Source organism: Manduca sexta, chromosome 26, assembly GCF_014839805.1.
Source record: "Manduca sexta isolate Smith_Timp_Sample1 chromosome 26, JHU_Msex_v1.0, whole genome shotgun sequence".
NCBI classification, from domain to species: Eukaryota; Metazoa; Arthropoda; class Insecta; order Lepidoptera; family Sphingidae; genus Manduca; species Manduca sexta.
The window spans coordinates 19,713,105-19,733,045 of NC_051140.1; the positions used below are offsets into that span (position 1 = coordinate 19,713,105).

Genomic DNA, 19,941 nt, shown 5'->3' on the forward strand with positions numbered 1-19,941 from the left:
ATTTATCTAATCTATTTTTTATTTATAATTTTCTCCCTATGTTTTGGAGATTTTGCAGCGTTCATGGTCATGGCGGAGACCAAGTCGTTTGTCATCCGAAAAGTCTGTTACAATATCTACCTATATTTTATTTTCCTTATTTTTTCCTGATGGGTACGCAAATTACTATAATTACAGATTTGATTCTACAATTTTTATAATACGAGTTTGATTGACAACGTAAATGTAGGTCCGTCCATGTTCAACTTCATACATAATAAATGCTATAATTTAGCATATTTGCAATTTTCCCTTGAACAGAATTAAGCTTGCTAGCTCCGAGTTCATTACAACTTTGGAGTTTCAGTAAAATTCTTAGCTATATAATTTTTACTTTAGTTTTTATATTGATGGAAAAAATGATATTATTTTTATTCATAATTCTTTATTGTAAAGCGCTTTGTTGGGATCAAAATGTTGTTAAATTATCAATTGATTATTTCTCGTTTAACAATGTTACATTTGTCAGTTATCTGTCTTGTGGCCGGAGTTATGGTAAGTATTATTAATATTCCAATTTCTTTAAATATAATTTTTGTAGGTAACAATGGCTGAACTTAAAGTTTTTAAATGGAGGAAATAATTATTTAAATTAGTTTTTACGAGATATGGAGGCATTAAAAAGGTGCTTAAGGCAGATCAAAATACAAAGACAATTATAAATAATAAATTTAAATTTTACAGATGCATATTTTTGTATAAATTCATCATTAAACTGTAGATTAAAGCCCCGTTCCACAATGCCACAAAGTTTATATCCACAAATAAATAAGTCAGCCAGCCGGTTAATAGTGGTAATGTAATCACAATTATTCGAGACCATAATTAATAAAAAATATTTCGTGGTTTACTGGACGTACTCAGAAGTTGAAACAGGCGTTCAAACTTTTCAGATAAAATGGTTTTAACAAGCGAATTTATAAAACATGGCGTAAGGGTGTCCGCTAAAGAAATTGATAAAAATTCCGATATTGAAGTTGAGAAACTACTCCAACGCTGGAACACGAACCTTGGAGTTCTTTTAAATGGAGATTGTAATAACACTGCGGATATTCTGGAAACGGTAAAATTACGAAACTCTGGTTTGTAATGTTATTAAAATTTGTACAGCGGATTGTCGTATTCTTTGCACTATCTTTATCGAATTACCTGTCTTCATTTGTTAGATTGTTAGTGTAAGATGGTATTTCACTGATATTGGAAGAAGATATGATAATATAATTTTTGATAATTTATTCGAAATACAGTCTATTAAAGAAGAAATTTCAGGATCTTTACTATAAAATTAAACCGAAATGTTTGACAGCTTGTATAAAAAAAATACTAACAAAATATTATATTTGTAGATATATTTATAAAACAAATCGTTGTTCTGACGGAAAATAATATACACGGAACCTTAGCATTGTCCAGTCGAAAGTAGGCTTTTATGCACCCGGTGCGAGCTACTCTAATTAAGTCCATAATTCGGTCCTCGTTTAGCCCTTTCTACGCCTCTCCGGTACCTGGGCATCGTTGATACCGCAGTAGTTATGGAACTCGTGCTAGCACGAGATTTTTGTTTGAGTTACGCATTAGAGTAATGTTCTAGGCATCAAGTCTCAAGCTATTCGACTCTACGCATGTGTGGCTCGTATACTCATTGAAAGCGAGTTCTATGGAGTACATCGATCAAAAATTTCAAGATTTGGAGCTTAGTATAGATGCAGACGTTGTTCTAGCTACTAATAATGGTAAATGTAAAAAAAAAATATAATAGGTAGTACGAAATTGAATATTTTATTAATGACATATAACTTTATAAGAATATTTTTTTTATGTAACATAAATTAATAAACAGGCATCTAAAGACTGGTACCGAAAATAATTATAAATATTACCATCCAGAATAATAAATAATTTAGTATTGTAGAGTATTGTGTCATCCTTAAGCAAAACTAGGGCACAGCACTTCTTTATCCCCAAAGCGGTAGGCAGAGATTATTATTCCTTCCTATGTTATGATAGCGCCTTAGTATGGCGAGCCTATAGCCATACGAAGCATAAATTTCAGACTTCGGGTTGATACTAATCAGAAAAGCCTAATATTACTTTGCCCGACCTGGGATTCAAACTCAAAAGCTCGAAACGTATTCGTACCTCACATGATACACAACTACGTCAGACCTTAATTATCTTTAATTCGACAAAAATATTAATATAATAGCATAATTATATTATTATAATTCATCAACTATTAACATACAAATTACAGGGTCTTGTTACGAGCTGACGGACGCTTATAATTACGGGAAAATTCAAGGAAATCCTTTAGAGAAACGATTTTTGGGAACATGGAATTCCAACGAAGGTATGGTTGCTATGAAATTTAAATAATAAATATGCCTCTGGTTAATATATATCGCTAGTTGTTAAATATTAATAACAAAAGAATTTTAAATTATGAATTACTAGCGACCCGCCCCGGCATCGCACGGGTGCAATGCTGATACTAAATATACTACAGAAAAATTGTGAACCTTGTATATAAAAACATAGCGGCCCACTCTGGCTTCGCACGGGTATAACATAACAAAATAACAGAATTTCTCCACTATTTAATGGATGTTATTATACATATAAACCTTCCTCTTGAATCACTCTATTAAAAAAACCGCATCAAAATCCGTTGCGTAGTTTTAAAGATTTAAGCATACAAAGAGACATAGGGACTGAGAAAGCGACTTTTTATACTATGTAGTGATAACGTTATAGCTCTTGGAGGACAATAAGAGTTTTTTCACTTAATAGAATAGGCTGACAAACAAGATACTGAATCGTGGTGTTTTTTTTTTTTAGTGTACGGCAAAGGGCTCTGATGCTAAGTGGAATTTGCTAAACAATTATGCCGACCTGTTTAAAAACGCGTGTATGCGTTCTGCTCCCGGAACGCGACATTATTTATTATTATTTATTTTTTAACTAACTAAAACAGGGTCATTACTCTAATGATGTTATATCATCTATTACAAGAGTATAAAAAGATATAACGAGCTACCGATGTGATCCTCACGTATGAACACGAGGGTCCTATCGGAGAGACATTACTTAGTACTTGGATATAAAGTTAGTTTTTTTTTTTAATTTTGCAGGTTTAAATATAGTCATTAAAGGCTACAAATATTATCATAGATGGAATTTTAACAATTTAACATTCAGAGCTATTTCAGTGGTAAGTATTATTGAATAAATAAATTTATAATCCGTTTAAATATGAATTATTATCATTCCTAAAAATACAATTTATATTTGAAAACAAATCTATACAGTATGGAATAGCTTAGAAACTCGAGCACTAACTTTGGAAATCTTTTTATAGCTCTTAGAAAAACCGATGAAGTTTTACCCGGAAATACTGTCCGAGTCGCAGTACACGCCCGGAGTGGCTGCCATTACTAAAGTAGCTTCCCAGCTGTTGAACATACTCAAGGAACAGCATAATTTTAGGTAAATACTAACGTATCCAATGGGATTTATCTTCTACTAGCTTTTATTTGGGGGTTTTAGTGAAAAAGTTTTTCCGGTACAAGTCTCGATATATATTTTCTCGCGATGAAGTAGCGTATGTGTTATTCCAGATCATAATCTATCTCTGTACCTAATTTTATTCAGATCTATTGAGCTATTCTGGGTTGATTAAGTGACAAACATCTAAAATTTCGCATGTATTGCAATATGCCTTTTTATTTTTCACACTTACTAAAAGAGGAAATTTGTTGGTTCTAGAGTTACCAATTTAATCAATATATTGTTTATCAATTATTTTTTAAAGGTTTTACTAAAATAACACTAATCCAGCAACTATTAATTTTGTTAATCACGCGAGCGTGTACTTGCCGCCAATACTCAAAAACATCGACCTCTGAACTTCGATAAAACATACCATAACACTAAAATAAATAAAATAAAATACTTTATTTATCACGTAGGCGAACAAAGTTGCACTTATGATACGTCAAAACAAAGCATAAGAATAATTATTATTATTTCTAAACAACTATTAAAATTACGTATATAACTATGGACATTTTAAATTAGGGATAAAATTTATACTAAAGACAAGGTACAAACTGAAGTAACCAGCTCGGGCTGGCAAGTAGGGGGAAATAGAAAGGTAACGCGTCGCGATCCTCACCGGCGAGGACATGAGCCCTAACCTAGCTAACCTACCACCCTTTCACTAGCTACAAACAATAGTTGTTTACTTGAAGCACCAATATATAATCTTATACAGTTCAGTTATTAAACGAACGAATGTCCTTCGTAATAAAACTCATTGTATTCACACTCATTAACAGTAGAAATTCACGTCTAGATTCTCTTACACGTGGACCACCAAATATAATACCTTCGCATTTATATATCATTGTGTCGAAATTGTTGTTACATATCTAGTACATGTGCTATAAGTGTATATCGTAGCACGCGGTATTAAATCAGTTCTGGTAGCCGGTTGGAATTTACGCATATTCTCGATATAATAGATGATAATACACCTGTAATTAAACAATATCACGGAACTATATTGCAGAATTAATTGTTGATCATCGCTCGCTTTAGTATTGAAATCTCAAATCAATAATTGAGAATTCTAATTTCGAAGGTGAGAGCCTGGAAACTGGCTTGATATTCGCATGTGTATTTTTAAGCAGTATTTGTTTAGCCCAGGTATACACATTTTAGGGCTAAATAAGTCAGACTTGGAACAGCATCTTCCTCATTGAGTGATATTCGTATATATTGTCTATAAAGTAGAAATATCGTATGCTTTCGGTCACAAGAGTTATGTTAGCCTGTCTAGTTAGTTAGGACACCAATTGACAACAGAACGCCTCTTAGGAGCCGGAGGATTAAATATTCGGAGTTTCTAAGACGAATTTTTCACTGAGTACAATATGTTATCAAGGTGCAGTTTTATCTCGATATTAGTTAACAACCATAAAGCCCTACCGATGCATTAACACCGAAATGGACTCGCAAAATTTGGATCGAATTGACAATTAATTAACAGGTAAATAGCAGGTACGATTTAAGGTTGCTAACTTATGTCAAGACTCGGTTACATTTCCAGCCCCAATAAAACCACGGCTGGCAAGCCTCAGCTTTAATCACTTAACTTATAAACTACAATATCGAAGCCAAAATGATTTATTCACTGAATAAATTTATTGTATAGCTTGTTGAGGACTTTTTACCCTGAAATAGAGCTAGTTCCCGCGGGAGAGCGTCCGATTACAACACCATCCGAGCTGGGTTTAGTATCGCTTTATTTAAATAGCAAGCGATCAATGAAATATTGCGGGTATTCCTCTACAATATTACACCAGTATGATTCTATAATCTTTGGTGAAAATCATTTAAAAGAGTGTGGTGACAAATTAAAATTCACTTAATAATTATAATAGTGTTGATTCCACTTCCGATTATTTCTCGTGTTAAGAGTGACAACTTTGTGAAATTTCGAAACCGCACCCAAATCTAAAAAACATGTAGGCGGATTTCATACAAATTAGACTTCTGTCTTGGTATTAGTATCAGACCCTTGGGAACTCATTTCATAGCCGACTCAATTGCGTCATCAGCTCTTTTATAATTCACATTAACAAGAAACGAACTGCAATAGTTCTAGCAAATATGAGGAGTCAAAGCAAAATACATTTATTGTGATGTAGATAGTATATAACGGAGACTATATTTTACTATCCTGTTCAAACGTAATGTAGGCATTTCGCTCTCCCTGGATAGTAAATGTACTATGTATTATATCTAAACAGGTGTTACAAAAATACAAACATCCTATAATTTTTACAACTTTTGAGTTTATAATATTATTAATATAACAAGTATGAAGTAATTTATAATGATCAGTTATTTTATGGTACTTGATATACGCATTGTATAGATAAAATAATAGCTAATAATAATGAACCAAGTAATCGTGTTCAAGCCACGGAAATGCCGACATTCTGTTGTACATTCAGATCATTATGTAGATTGGGAAAAAAAGAACAACGAATTCTGGTCCCGTTAGATACCTCAAATATAATAATAAAAAGCAGAAAGATTATTATCAGTTAAATAAATTGGATTGTACATGAAATATATAAGAAAATACAGAAATAATGTAGGTAATGTGTAGGTTTTTTCAAACAAAAGGTAACTCTAGATTGAGGTTTTGTTGCAGATTTAATTATACTATCGCATCGCGGTGGATCGGCTCCCCAGAACCGAACTCGACTTTGGTAAGTATTTTAAGTCAGTTGACTTACTTATCCTTGCACGGCAAAGTATACTGCACTTGAAGGTGAGGTAGTGCGGAACAAACAACGTAGACCAAAGAAAGATATTGGGTTTCGACTATCAAAAAAAAAATATGGATCTGTCTTATTGATGCACTACATACGTATTTGCCAGAAGGAAAATGGACGGCAGTCATAATCAATTTAGGAATAAAATGAATAGAGATTGCCTTTCAACAGCCAATTATAAATTAACTAGGCACCCTTATTTAAAAACCGATGTTAAGGTCGTCTTTTGCTAGGCGGTGTCCAACTCGCTGTTTTGGAAGGAGCAGGACATATCGAGCACCAGCGCGAGGATTTTTCCACACTGGCTGAGCTGGGTGGACATTTACTTCCCTCCAGTCACGCATCTTGAGTAAGTATAAATGTTCTGATGTTGCAGCTGCTCGCTTACTATTAATTACCACACCAGGAAAAATATTTTTGTATTCCAAGTATTTATTTTAGACTTTTTTTTCACTAAATATTTGTTCCATATAAAACCCGGTCTAATTACTTGCTACTCTGTCTAATGTGTCACGATTAAAGTCATTTTACTAAATAAACATTTGGCAGATGAAATGCTTCAAATGTTTCCATCAGTATAAATATATTATTGACCTTTAATAATATCGCCGGGAGCGTTACATGTTTTTTTTAACGATATCTATAGATTTGTTAGAATTTCCTCTCTTTTTATGTTTTCATCATTTACCATCCTAAATTTTATAGGCATTTCTGACATCCTTTACTGAAATTGGCTACTTGTATACCCGCGGCAATCTATTCATCATTACATGAAAGTAATAAATATTGATAAAACCAACTATCATGATGAATATAGTGCTAAACCTTCAGTAATATCCAACTTATAATTCTTATGTCATGAATATCTACTACAAGGGACTTTAATACAGCGTCCGGACCTAAAACAAATATTCACGCATGAATCGAACACATCATGACATTCGACAACCATTTGCAGATCGACTGCATTCATAAATTTCTTAAAATTTCATTCTAGAACAAAATTCTACTACCTAATCCCGGACAAAGGCGTAGGTGACTATGAGAACAGGTTCCTGACCCCCATGTCCGACGGGGTGTGGTGGTGCTCCTTCGGGACTGGTGTGGTGTGTGCTGTGGTGCTGGGTGCTGCTGCGCTTCTGGAGAAAAGAAAAGATCCTGGATCTTATGCGTTCTTCAGCGTATTTGCTACTACTTGTCAACAAGGTATAATTTGGACGTGTGTTCTTCTTACAATGTTGCTAAAAAAGAAAAATATTTATTTTTTCTCACATCTGGACCGTCCTCTTCTCTTTATTTTGGCGGGATATCAACTTTTTTCACCACGTTGATCTAACTTAGACATATTACACTAGAAAATGATTTAAACGATTTATGATTTCAGATTACGAAGATGGAATTCCATTATCAGCAGATGCTCTTTCCAGTCAAGGTATGATTTTGTTTTTACTATCCATAGCTTTAAGAATCTCACTTACGACTCTGATATCAGATCTACTAAATGCCTCTTTTTAATTGCACTATACCTACTTACTAATAAATAATGTTTAATGTCATACAAAAAAGTGTTATTGACTAGCTTTCTCCAATTTTAAAGTCGGTTAAAATATTTTTAAACTGCTTAGGACGCCGCTGTACTCTTCTAGTAATCGGCTTGACCAGCATGCTTCTATACAACTACTACACAAGCAGTGTGGTGTCCTGGCTGCTGAACGCCGCGGCTCCCTCAATCGCAAACTTGGACGCCCTTATTAATAGCGATTTGGAACTCATCTTCGAAGACATCGGATACACGAAGGGATGGCTTGATGTTAGTAACTGTTGGATTAATATTCGTTTTCCCGTAGGCGAGTTTACTTTCGATTGTAATCACCGGATTGCTTTCCGCGTGATCAAAACACTTGATCATTATATACATTAATGCGTGGATAGTCCTTAGGTAAAATTAATACTTTGAGTACAATGAATTCTATTTTGACGCAGAACCCTGGCTTCTTCTACTACAGTGGTTTTAAGAACATTAAAGAAGATGAACTAAGGGACAAGAAGGTAATAGAAGCGAAGCGAAAGTTGGATCCTTTGCAACCAGTAGAAGCTGGGATTGCCCTTGTGCGCACGGGAAGTAAGTAATCATCTTAATTGCATCATCATTGACATCAGTTATGTACAACATCTATAAATATTTGAAACAACTTTCCATAATAAAATAAACTTACCCAAAACCTACACCACTTTTTGCTTGAAACCTTAAATATTATATTAACATTAATATGTATAGTAATATTACAGTTACATCAGTTATAGCACCTACTTTTTGTCCAGAACTTTATTTGAAGATTTATGAAATTATCATTCAAAATGATCTTGAGTATTACGGGTTATGCAGAGTTTGCGTACCACACGGAGCCGTTCACCGCAAGCCAGGTGATCTCGCGCACCTTCACGGAGCAGGAGCTGTGCGAGCTGGGCGCCCTCCCGATGATGTTGCCGGCGCCCGTCTACATATATGGACAGAAGAACAGCCCTTACAGAGAGTTCTTTGTTTGGAGGTAATCATTATTGTCCATAAAGGGAGTCAATTCCTAAAGTAGCGCCCATTTTAAGGCAAGCTATGAGGCTATATGAAATATGTGGAATTCTTAAATTTGTCAATAATCCTCTATAGAGGATACCTATGATACAAAACTAGTGTCTTTGTATCAGGTCCGATCTAAGCTCGATTAGTGAATATACTTAAATTACCGCCTATCTTTAATTACAATCCTTCAATAAAATGGAGTTTGTTCATTTGCAGTCTAATGCGTCTGCAAGAGCGAGGCCACATAAAGGCGAGTAACGCGCGTTTCGCCGGGACCATCCCGCCGTGCTCGGGCGCCATGCCGCGCGCGCTCGCGCTGGGCCAGGCCGCGCCCGCCTTCGTGCTGCTCGTCGAGGCTGCGTTACTATCGTCTGTTATGTTGCTTGTTGAGCGTATTTGGTATAGGTGATGATTGTTTATACTACTTTATAGTAATAGACCAAATACGATATCAAGCTTTTAAAATTGTGCCAGATCATTTTTATCGCAGGCTTTGTTTAAGTAAGTTGATGTAGTTTTTTTTTATTTTGCCAGAAACTGATAATTATGTGTGTAGGCATTATTAGTTTCAGTTTGAAAACATTGCAATAGACAGACGTGAAGAAACTCAATATTTTATGCTTGAGGGCGAGCAAAGTGCAGTGTCACAAAGAACTTTATATTCCTAAGTTTTGGATGAGTTTATTTTTTTCGACAAGTATGCAATAATAAACACGTCTTCATTCAGATGTATGTAAAAAAGGCAAGAAACAAAAATATAGAGATTACGCTGTTGATATGACAAATCGTTTCAGGTACCAGATGAGAGATCGTCGCTGAACGGCAAAAACCGTAGGCACAGCATCACAATCAGCAATCACTCAGCACCAACCATCGCCTATAATCGCTTCCACATAAAAAAACAATAAAGAGAAGACGGTTGACGCGGGCCCGAGGCTTGGGCACAGTTGACGCGTATGCGGTAGGGTTACTCTATTAAAGTTTATAGCACACAAAGTGAATAGATTCTATCTTTTCAAAGAAAAGTTTATCTTATAGTAAATATTAGGTATGTCCAAACAGAAAACGTTTTGCTTAGTTTTAATCAATTGATCCTGTTATTTTTACTAGAAGTGCTTATTTATATTTGGGTTTTACAAAGAATATTACATATAATCTGAATTCACTAATGCCATAAAATGTGGAATAATTTAATTTTAAGAGTAGTGTAGATTGTATAGTGAATTTTAGTAAAATGAATTTAGTAATGTCGAATTCCTTAACGAAAAAATAGTTCTCCTTCTATTTCCTGTTGCACTGTGTATTGAGTGATGGTCGCAAGTCGCTCGGGCTATCTGAATCGTTTCCTTATAAATGACGCGATCAATTCCTGTTTATTCCCGCGGGATCTTATTCAATTCACCCTGTATTGCATCGGGCACGTGTGTTGCCAATATTTGAGTGTTTACTTTCGAATAAATAAATAATATAGTATATGTATTTCTTTTTATCCAGTTTTTTTTTGTTTATTTACTATCTACTATACGTAGCTAACTTAAGGACTTATGCTAAAGTAATTTACCAGATAGTCAGAGGGGCGAAAATATGCAAGAAAAGTGTACATACTGTTGCTTAGTGGTGGAAAAAGACAAAACAGCGATACCTAGTAAACGAAATCCAAATACAAGAGACCTAGAGAAATGTAAAGAAATAAAGACACTATATCTATTCTAGACTGCTTACTGCATGATATAAGAACATTTTACATAATACAACGTATAAATTTCGCTCAAAAAACCGTCTAAACGAACATATGAATAAATAACATAAATAATATCTCTGTTATTTTAATAAAACCATTACTTAAGACGCATTACGTTACGTTGTCGTTACGGCGTCGCGTCGCCGTCGCCTGCATTTGCATACAGATAGAAACTGTCACTCCGATATTATATTACCGACACAAAAAATATAAAATATTTAACCCCTGTTTTATGTGTGGGAAGGTTCAATATCCCGCGTTTCAATCGCTTCTGAATGGTATTGATATCTTTAGTGAATGCATCTCAATTTCTCATAGCAGATGCCCGATAGTATGCTTTCCTGATAGTAAGCCATGTAGGAAACTCATAGTAGATTGATACCATGCTTAATCCAGCGCTAGTCACCGGTAATTAATGTGAGTCATCTGGAGTCACTGAAGCATAATTATAAAAATTCGTTAGTGTGTTCAACGATGAAGGTGATGTTTGAGGAATACAAGGGGATGATTATAAATTTACAAATCGGTTTAGTTTGACAGAAGAATCCGTCTACCGCTTTGTCTATCTTTGCTCTTAAATGTAAAGTAACTGATAACCTAACCGACCAATATCCCATGCTTCATTATTTTAACGTACTCTAAATCCTTTTTACACCAGGCAAGCAGAACTTCCAATTGGTGCAAAAACACGATGCTCATAATGAAAATACACATCGCAGACAATCATGGAGCGTGGGAACAACTCCACGTGGGATCTAATTAAACCACGTATCGAAAGAATCGCTCATTCAAATTAATTCTGTATTAATTTTAGTTTTGATAGCTAATTGAACTCTCTTCTGCTAGATTGGAACGCTCTGGTTGTGATTTCATGGAATTATGTCATTGTGTTTTACATTGGTGGATGGAAAATTGAGTTTGAATGTAGTTTCTTTTTTAGGTTTTTTTATGAGACAATCAGCTCGACTAATGTTAGGCGCTGTGCTTGCCAAAGTCCGAAGATATTTTAAGCAGAAATTGAGTAATACAAATTACGGTAGCGAGCGTAACGGATTGCAGTTGAAAATGTACTCCTCAAGTAATGAGATGTTTAATTTTATAAAAGCCATTAATATTGTGTTCTGAAAACTACTGGTTTGGATTCCCAGGATAGGCAAAACTTTTTGAAGATATATTATATTCAATTTACGCAAGATTTGATCTCTACAGAGGGGATTGTGGCATCAGGCAAGTCTCTAGTTCTAGATATTTTGCTAAATAGGTATGGAAAGCATTAGGACAGGTGATCGAAGAATGAGTTATACATTCCTATTGCAATAGATTCAAGCCATAAATCAGGATTGGTGTGCAGACCTACTGACGTAATACTGAGGGCCGCTTTACGACGACAATAACATTTTTATGTTCCGTAACGTGTATAAAGCGTGTGTTTCTTGAATAATGGATTATGATATGATGGGATTTTAAAAATCTGTCTTGGTACTTGGACATTAGTACCATTAAACATAGTGCAATTCAAACATAACGTGCAGTAATACCTCAATGATTAGAACAATGCATCTTTTTTAATTGATGTATAGGTATTGTTGATCCAGGAAAGAAAATATTTGAAACCATGTAGCGCGTTGTGTGATATGCTACGTCTTACTTTTTATTGTGTTCTAAGTATAATTTGGATTACAAGTAACCACTTTGTTTTATTGCTGTTGTTAAAAAATAACTAAGCATGCCTAAATCTAAACTTAAGCTTTCAGAAAAAAGCCCGCAAACATAACGATACAAAAGCGAGGTACCAGGGCGGCAGCACTCGGCAGGAGGTAATAAATCAAATGGTCCTTAGCGAGTACACCTCGCTAACTCGCGCCGAGTGCGCCGCGGATCAACGCGCGTCAGCTTTTCACTTTGTCGGGATTTTATTCGTGAGATTCGACGGTATCTGATGTCTGTCACGGTGTGACGCAAGCGGGGAGTGACGAGCGAATGACGAGCTGAGGGGGCAAATGGCGTGTAATCGAAACATTGGTTTAATGGCAGCGCACTTGAACTTCTAACCTAAAAAAGTCCCAGGTTCCGTGGAAGAAAATAATATTATTTGTATCACAAAAATACAACATGGGTATTTGTGTATCAAATATTATAGTAAAAGAACATTTACAAGAAGGACCAGTAGACTAGTTGCGTCGGTGACTACCCTTTTGGATATAAACGGCATGAGCGTAGGTTCGTATAAAATGTATATTCCCGTGTATCGAGTTATTCCCGTAATAAAACAGATAAGGGAAATGTATCAGTCGATAGTGTCTTATTATATTCACAAAGCTGTCTAAATCTGGATCCGCGCTTTGACTAAAATAATGTAGAACTCGTTAAATATGGGTAAAATGAAATACACTATTAAGAAAACACTTGAAAGAAAATCTTATTGAGCTAAAATAACCTCTTAATATAATTACAAAACTTAAAACGTTCTAAAATGCGAAGGTAATTGGTAAAAGCCGATCTTCGATAACTGTCTCCGAAGTATGCTTCAATGAAATCAATTTAAGTTTTCAAAGTTCAGTTCAGGAGGCTCGCGGATGTTCTAACGATAACCTCATGTGCGGATGTACTATATTTTATAGAAGGACTTCGTATAGCCTACGGCTTTGAGATAGAGATCCTACTGTGCACTTATGCGGAATAAAATATATACGGGTGGTCATTTATTGGAACTCAGACAATTTCAACATTAGAGAAAAAACTGATGATGTTAATCGCAGAGTAAACTTTTATCTTTTAAGGCTTTTCCCATTTGCCTTTGTTAAAAATTAAATAAATAAAGCGATGCTACCTTTTTTCAAAAAATTAAGTACGCCTAGCGATGTTTCGTCGTTATTTGACCTTTGTGTTGTTCGACGAGGTGAGACACTGGAATGAATTTCCAAAATTCTTTCATAGTGCATATTTTCGGTATATAAGAAAGCCTATGCGATTATTTTTAATTTAAGGTTATTTTTATACGGGAAAGTGACTGCACCTGACCTACCTGATGGTAAGTGGCGTGGGGTCCAATATAATGTCGACTGACGAGAGATGACTCCCTCGGTAGTCGACATAATTACGTGGACCATTATAGCGTGTTATAAAACCATGTGTACAGTAGTTGCTATCCGGGCAGATATAAAATATACCCTACCACCAACAAATATCCATCCATATGACATGATCCATCTGATAATATCACGCATTGTCAGCAACTCGGTGTTAAAAATATAGAGTAGATTTTTCTGTCGTAAGTTAAATAGTCAATGAAACACATACCTAATGGTCACAGCACACGCGCACCACTACCCAACCGTAATCTTATAACTTACGCCCTTTGTGCTGGCACATTGATCTCTCCCGTGAAAGGGTTCACATCTAAGCTCTCTATAGGGTCCTTCGAAAGGGCTTTGTCAGATAAGACTTGTTTAGCCCAATCCCCCTCACAAAAAGCTACGTTATCAATTTAATCACGGGATACTTTTGTGCACATTTTTTTTGCCAATTTTTAAGCATTAATGTCAAAGAAACCACGTCTGGATCGTCATGGTTGATGGGATCAAGAATTAATAATATTAAGTACCCTGTGGAGGGGGACGGAATCGGGGTCAGGGTAGTGGGCTATGGTTGTAAATATAATTAGTTCATTTGATTTATGTGAAAGATAGATCATATCATATAATTTATGTATTAATATTACGGACTAAATATTTTTTGGTTGAATGATTTCTTATGTTTACGTGAATGTTAGACATTGAAATTAAACTATTTAACGGATATTATCGCGGTTAAATATATTATTATTTTTACCCGACATATCGACTTTTTGGTTGAATTAGAAATAACTTATTATGGGTTCTGATTTTAAATTACGGGACGAACAAATCCATCGTCCAGTGGCAAGCTCTACACTTGTAAATAATTAGAAGCTGTATTACTCAGAATTAAATTAGAAAGATCTAAATTTTACTATATTACGTTGATTACTGTGAGATGTTAGACCTTTATATTCATTATGGCTGATGCTCAATTATTGAATACTGCTTCTTCACATAAATAATCAAAATCAAATATCAATCCAAAAAAACCCTTCTATTCTGGCACTGCTTCCAAAAAAGAAGTAGGCAATTTAATGTGGGTTATGGGCCCCCCCATAAGGGACCTAAATGCATAACTGTCGCCGCTATAGAGAGTGATTCGAGCAAATAAAATGAAGGGCCTATTCAATTCATTTCTATTAAAATTGTTATTAAATGACTGGGTTTTTGTGAGAAAAATATCCACAGCTTATTTATTTCTGTAATATTCAGAACGTTTCATACACGCATTTAATACACTCAGAAGAGCGTGGGCAGGGTTAGACGTAACACACAATAGATAAATCACACGGTTGGAAATGTAGGCTAATATTTTCTTTGTTATATCTATTATTAATAAATATTAATGGTTGGCGAAGTGATACAGGTCTACAACTAGATTGTTAGATAGTATTTTGTATATGAGAGTATGTAAGGGTAGGTGTCATTGTTATGACTCTTTCTTCTACTGTAATTGTGATGAGACACTTTACAAGTCATCCAAATTACAGGGCATAGTAACATGTTTAATTTTAAGTTGACTAGGAAACAAAGCTTCAAATTCAAACCGTTTTTAAGCCATTCGTACTACTCCGGCCCTGTCTATGGCCTCTACAACTTACCATTCTCTCAGCAACTAAAGGCACAATAATTTATTATCAAAATTATATATAGACTGGATTCTACTGACTTTTAAATGAAAGCACTTTACCATAACTTATGAAGAAATGTGAAATGTGACTACAATGTAATTTCTAAAACGTATTATAAATATACCTTTCAGTGAGAATTTACAAGTCTACAATATCCTCAAATTAACTGTACATTACTCTACGCGAAGAAGGCATTAAAATACAGTGTCATATAATACCAACAATGTACAGAGTATAAGTAAATGCGTCTGAACCGGTGTGACATAACTTGCTACTATGACGGAAACGTACTTTTTAATCCCAACCCCATGTGTGACCTGACGATTGTTAGACACAATCAGGACAATGGAAAGGAAGCTTTGCTAACAGGCGATAGAGTTGGATTTAGATTTAAGGTTAGTTTGTGGAAATGTTGCAGTAAGACTGTGGATGGAGTAAGCGTTGTACGAAATATAATTGCTTCAAATTGTTACGAAATTGCAGCAAATTTTGATGGTTAAAAAAGGAATGATTTGTTACTAAACTATGACTTAAAAAATACCCAAAGATGCCGGAATTCACTTTTTATTTTAAGTAACTGTGTACCAATATGGTATGATAATATCATAATGTGATGAACTTACTCAGCCAACATCCTAGAGTAAGATTAGTACGACACTCGGTATATTATTTGATAGGTGTCCAGTACGGCATTGTTCATCCGGGTCGATTGTATGAGGATTGCACAAATTAATGTGATTAGATACCAACGCCTATTCTATTTTATGCACTTTATCAAGTAGCAGAATGCAAGCATCGTTATGTATAGTGCATTGAAGCATTTAACATTCAATGGTGTGACAGTTACTTTGGACACCAAAAGTATAAGTTAGAATACTAAAAATAAGGTGTAAAATTGACGTAACAAGCCAGGACCAACGATCCTCTATAAGCAAACGGGACATAGATATAAGAGTATTAAGAGACGACAGCCAAAAAAAATACCATAAATTCTTTAAATGATTTAAAAGCCGACTCTATCGTTACCTCTGGCCATGGTACTTCTAAAGGCGCGTGATATATCGCGCGAAACCGCACCGGTTTTATCACATGTCGCGCCGTGACAGATGGAGGCTCGCAACTTTATAGTGGGTCAGTGGAAGTTTGTAGCGGCTACTCGCTCTGAGTGCTGCGGTCTCAACTTCAAGAGTACTGATAGAGGACTCAAGATTTCATAGAAGTATAATTCTAAGTTTAACTTGTTACAGAAAATATTTTGTACTTAAAAATGAAACTGTATGCGGCTTTGATCATAATCTTTACTTTGTCGTAAGTTCATTGTCTCATGTTCTTCCTTAAAAATTTCAATAATTGCTTGTTATTATTGACATATAAATTATCATATTTGTATCTAATCCTAAACAAATAGAATACAAAAAGATCTTCTAAATAATATTTTTCATATTCCAGGTGCTCTATGGAATAGCTGTATATTCATTAGCATCAGATTATCTTGAAACTATTCGTTACAATTATTCGGCAGCTCGTACAGATCGAAATGACCATATTAGCTACTAATTGCATAGTTTGTGTAGGAGAGCCATGTATGCTAAATTTTTGGGATTAGTTCTAATTTAGATGGCGTTCGGTTTAATTAATCGTCCGTTAAAGAGTTTTTAGGGAAATCCGATATTGTTTATTAAAATAAACAATTTGTTAAAGTGTTAAAAACTGTTAGATGTTATTTTTAGTTCTGTTCACGTTCTTATTAGGGAGGAGGGGAGAGGAAATGGAGAAGGCCTTTGCCAAAGTTGGGCAAAAAGACCAAGTTGTCGGTGTCACGGACCCTCCAGAGTCGTTTGTATAGGCTATTAAATTAATTTAAAACTATTTGTCCGAATAAAGGCTTATATTATTATTATTAACGTTTTGTGCCGATGTCCCTGCCAATATGTATCTACGTTTTAATTCTTTTATTCTAATCTAGCAAATAGTCTACAAATTCTACTAAATATTCATGGAATGAGTACGTTGTGTTTGGTTGAGAAATTCCGACATCCAACGTTCATTATCATCCAAATCCGACCGATATTTATCCGGCATTCTTGAAACAGATGGTAAGCCTGTTGTTGCAGTACACGCTCATAATTATGACGCTGCGGTCACCACTTCATCATAAAGATCTGGTTTAAATATTTTGTACTAATTTTCAGGTACTACATTATATATAGTTATGTCTTTCTTGAAATTGATTATGTTGGCCATTGATGGCCCACTGTTGGGCAAAGCCCTTGGCGGACTCATGATCCTTTTCTGTTTAATTTATGTATATACAGTTGTATATACATCCATCTCCTCATCTTATAACCTACCGCTATATCCGACTCAGAATCGAATTTATTACTCCAGCTTATCCATCGTTAGACCCACTAGAACTGAGTATGACCAGTAAATAATCGCTTACAACTTCAGGAGAAGTAACACAAGTCTGAGACATGACAAACGAACGTAATTTCGCGTCGACTCGCGTAATGAAGAGGCGGAAATAAAAAATAGCATGATTTGAATATGTTTCAGGGTTACCAGTTGTACCTTACGATTTTTTTTAAATAAGTGGTTGAATACTAAAGTCGTTTACATGTAAGTAACAATAAACCAAACATTGAATTCTATTGTCAACTTGAAAAGTACAATATGGCATAGTCAGACGACTGAGATCAAATTTTAAGTATTATACCAGTTACTATACCTGTAATGTTTAGTACAATGAAATACAATGTTGCTTGTCGACATAAATTGACATAGTATCCTAGGTATTTATCTTAATATTAAACTATACCTTAGAAATATATATCTAGTAATTAAAATGTAAGGAAAAAATATCTATGTATAACAATATTATTATACATAATACAGAGCCCCCCGAGGCAATTCTACCGAATGCACGCCCATGCACGGGGGGACGTTTGTCGCGGCCCTAGGCATACAGTTAAGTGTGAATACCTGATGGTTGCCAATTCACATTGAGGTTTATAAAGGCTCGCGAACAGTTCCTAGCCTTTGTCCCTTCTCCCGTCCTAAGAGCTTTCCTTATCCTGCCCCCACACTTCTTTCCGAGCTATCCTCTCCCAACTTTCCTCCAGGCCCCTGCAGTCGCTGAGTCGGCGGATTCCAGTATCCCATCCACGGGTTCGAATGGATGCGAATGTTTTGAATGCGGGTTTCAACACCCAAAAAAAAAAAACATAATATAGCGTGTCGAACGATTCGACTTCACAAATTATATATTTTTTTTTGGACAGTCTTGGTCGCTACGAACACAAAAGTATTGAAATAAAAAGAGCGAAACATAAAAGCTCAATGACTTGATTAATTCGTCGAAGCAAAGGTATGTTTAATCACCATATTGTATTCACTCCAGCTATTTACCAAAATATGAGTGAATGAATGTATTTTGAATATATATTTTTAATATCGTGTTTAAGCTATTTCGCTAATATTAACTGCTTATTGTTACATAATATTGTTTTATCAGTCAAAGGTCATTTTTACGGGCTTTGCTACGTTACGGATAACTTCAACACTCTAAGATAGGTATCTGTAAAATCGTACCCTACTCACGACTAAATTATAGACAATACTGCATACGGCATGACTCATATAAAAGTGTTTCACTATATGCTCTTCGTCTCAATATAAACTGTAACTTTGTCAATACAAATAAAAACCCTAGACGCAATAATCCGGCAGCCCTACGGATGGAGACGTCATCGCGTTAAGAAAGCGCGGGTAATTCCGCCCGCGACATTTGACTGACATTGCCGCCACGTATTTAATCCCGACACCTGAGGCTGATGCATAAAACATGCGCTACTTTTTACAACTTCATTTGAAAACCAGCGAGGTTCGCCTTTTGTATTTTAATGAGCTGGTATATTTTAATGAGCTGGTATATTTTCGGCGTCGGTCGATTGTTGCATATTGTTTTAATTATAATACATTAGTGAAGATATTTCCATTGATAGATATATTGAAAAGTGGCGATGGTTTTTATGAAGAATGTCTTGGACTTTTTTGAATATATTTGAAAAACAAGACGAGCTACTTGCTTGAGGTAATGAGCTGCGCCAGTAGCATAATTTAATAAAAAAAGATGTTAGCAACTCCACCCGATATTCTGAATTATATTCGATATGGGATGTTATCAGTAATTAAACTGCTCTTACTTATCTTCAAATCGAAGCACAACAGCGTTGATAGCTAATGATAGACATCCATACGACATCGCACCATTATCACCGACTTTAAAATACAAAATTGTACATTAACAAAGTCTTAAATACCAATAACAACAGAACCGCAAAGCGGAACAATGTATTTTCAATTTCGCCGGATTATACGCGGAATACGCGGGTATTCACGGGCGCGGTTTTATCCGCTGTCACGTGTGACACGCGCGTAATCCACAGCGCCGCGCCCGCGACGGATAATAATAAATACTTTACGC

The 19,941-nt window shown here is 35.2% G+C and overlaps 1 protein-coding gene across 1 annotated transcript in view; it reads left to right on the plus strand.

The window, feature by feature from the left end:
• Positions 1-19,250, plus strand: part of LOC115446858 (ionotropic receptor 75a-like) — a 93,152-nt gene extending 73,902 nt beyond the window's left edge. The window contains exons 2-16 of the mRNA XM_037443178.1: positions 436-534; positions 933-1,102; positions 1,631-1,772; positions 2,294-2,389; positions 3,171-3,250; positions 3,398-3,525; positions 6,263-6,320; positions 6,620-6,735; positions 7,384-7,592; positions 7,771-7,818; positions 8,012-8,196; positions 8,370-8,508; positions 8,773-8,935; positions 9,181-9,369; positions 19,199-19,250. Coding sequence (XP_037299075.1) covers positions 436-534; positions 933-1,102; positions 1,631-1,772; positions 2,294-2,389; positions 3,171-3,250; positions 3,398-3,525; positions 6,263-6,320; positions 6,620-6,735; positions 7,384-7,592; positions 7,771-7,818; positions 8,012-8,196; positions 8,370-8,508; positions 8,773-8,935; positions 9,181-9,369; positions 19,199-19,250 — 1,874 coding nt within the window. The remainder of the gene's footprint in view (positions 1-435; positions 535-932; positions 1,103-1,630; positions 1,773-2,293; positions 2,390-3,170; positions 3,251-3,397; positions 3,526-6,262; positions 6,321-6,619; positions 6,736-7,383; positions 7,593-7,770; positions 7,819-8,011; positions 8,197-8,369; positions 8,509-8,772; positions 8,936-9,180; positions 9,370-19,198) is intronic.
• Positions 19,251-19,941: the final 691 nt, after the last annotated feature.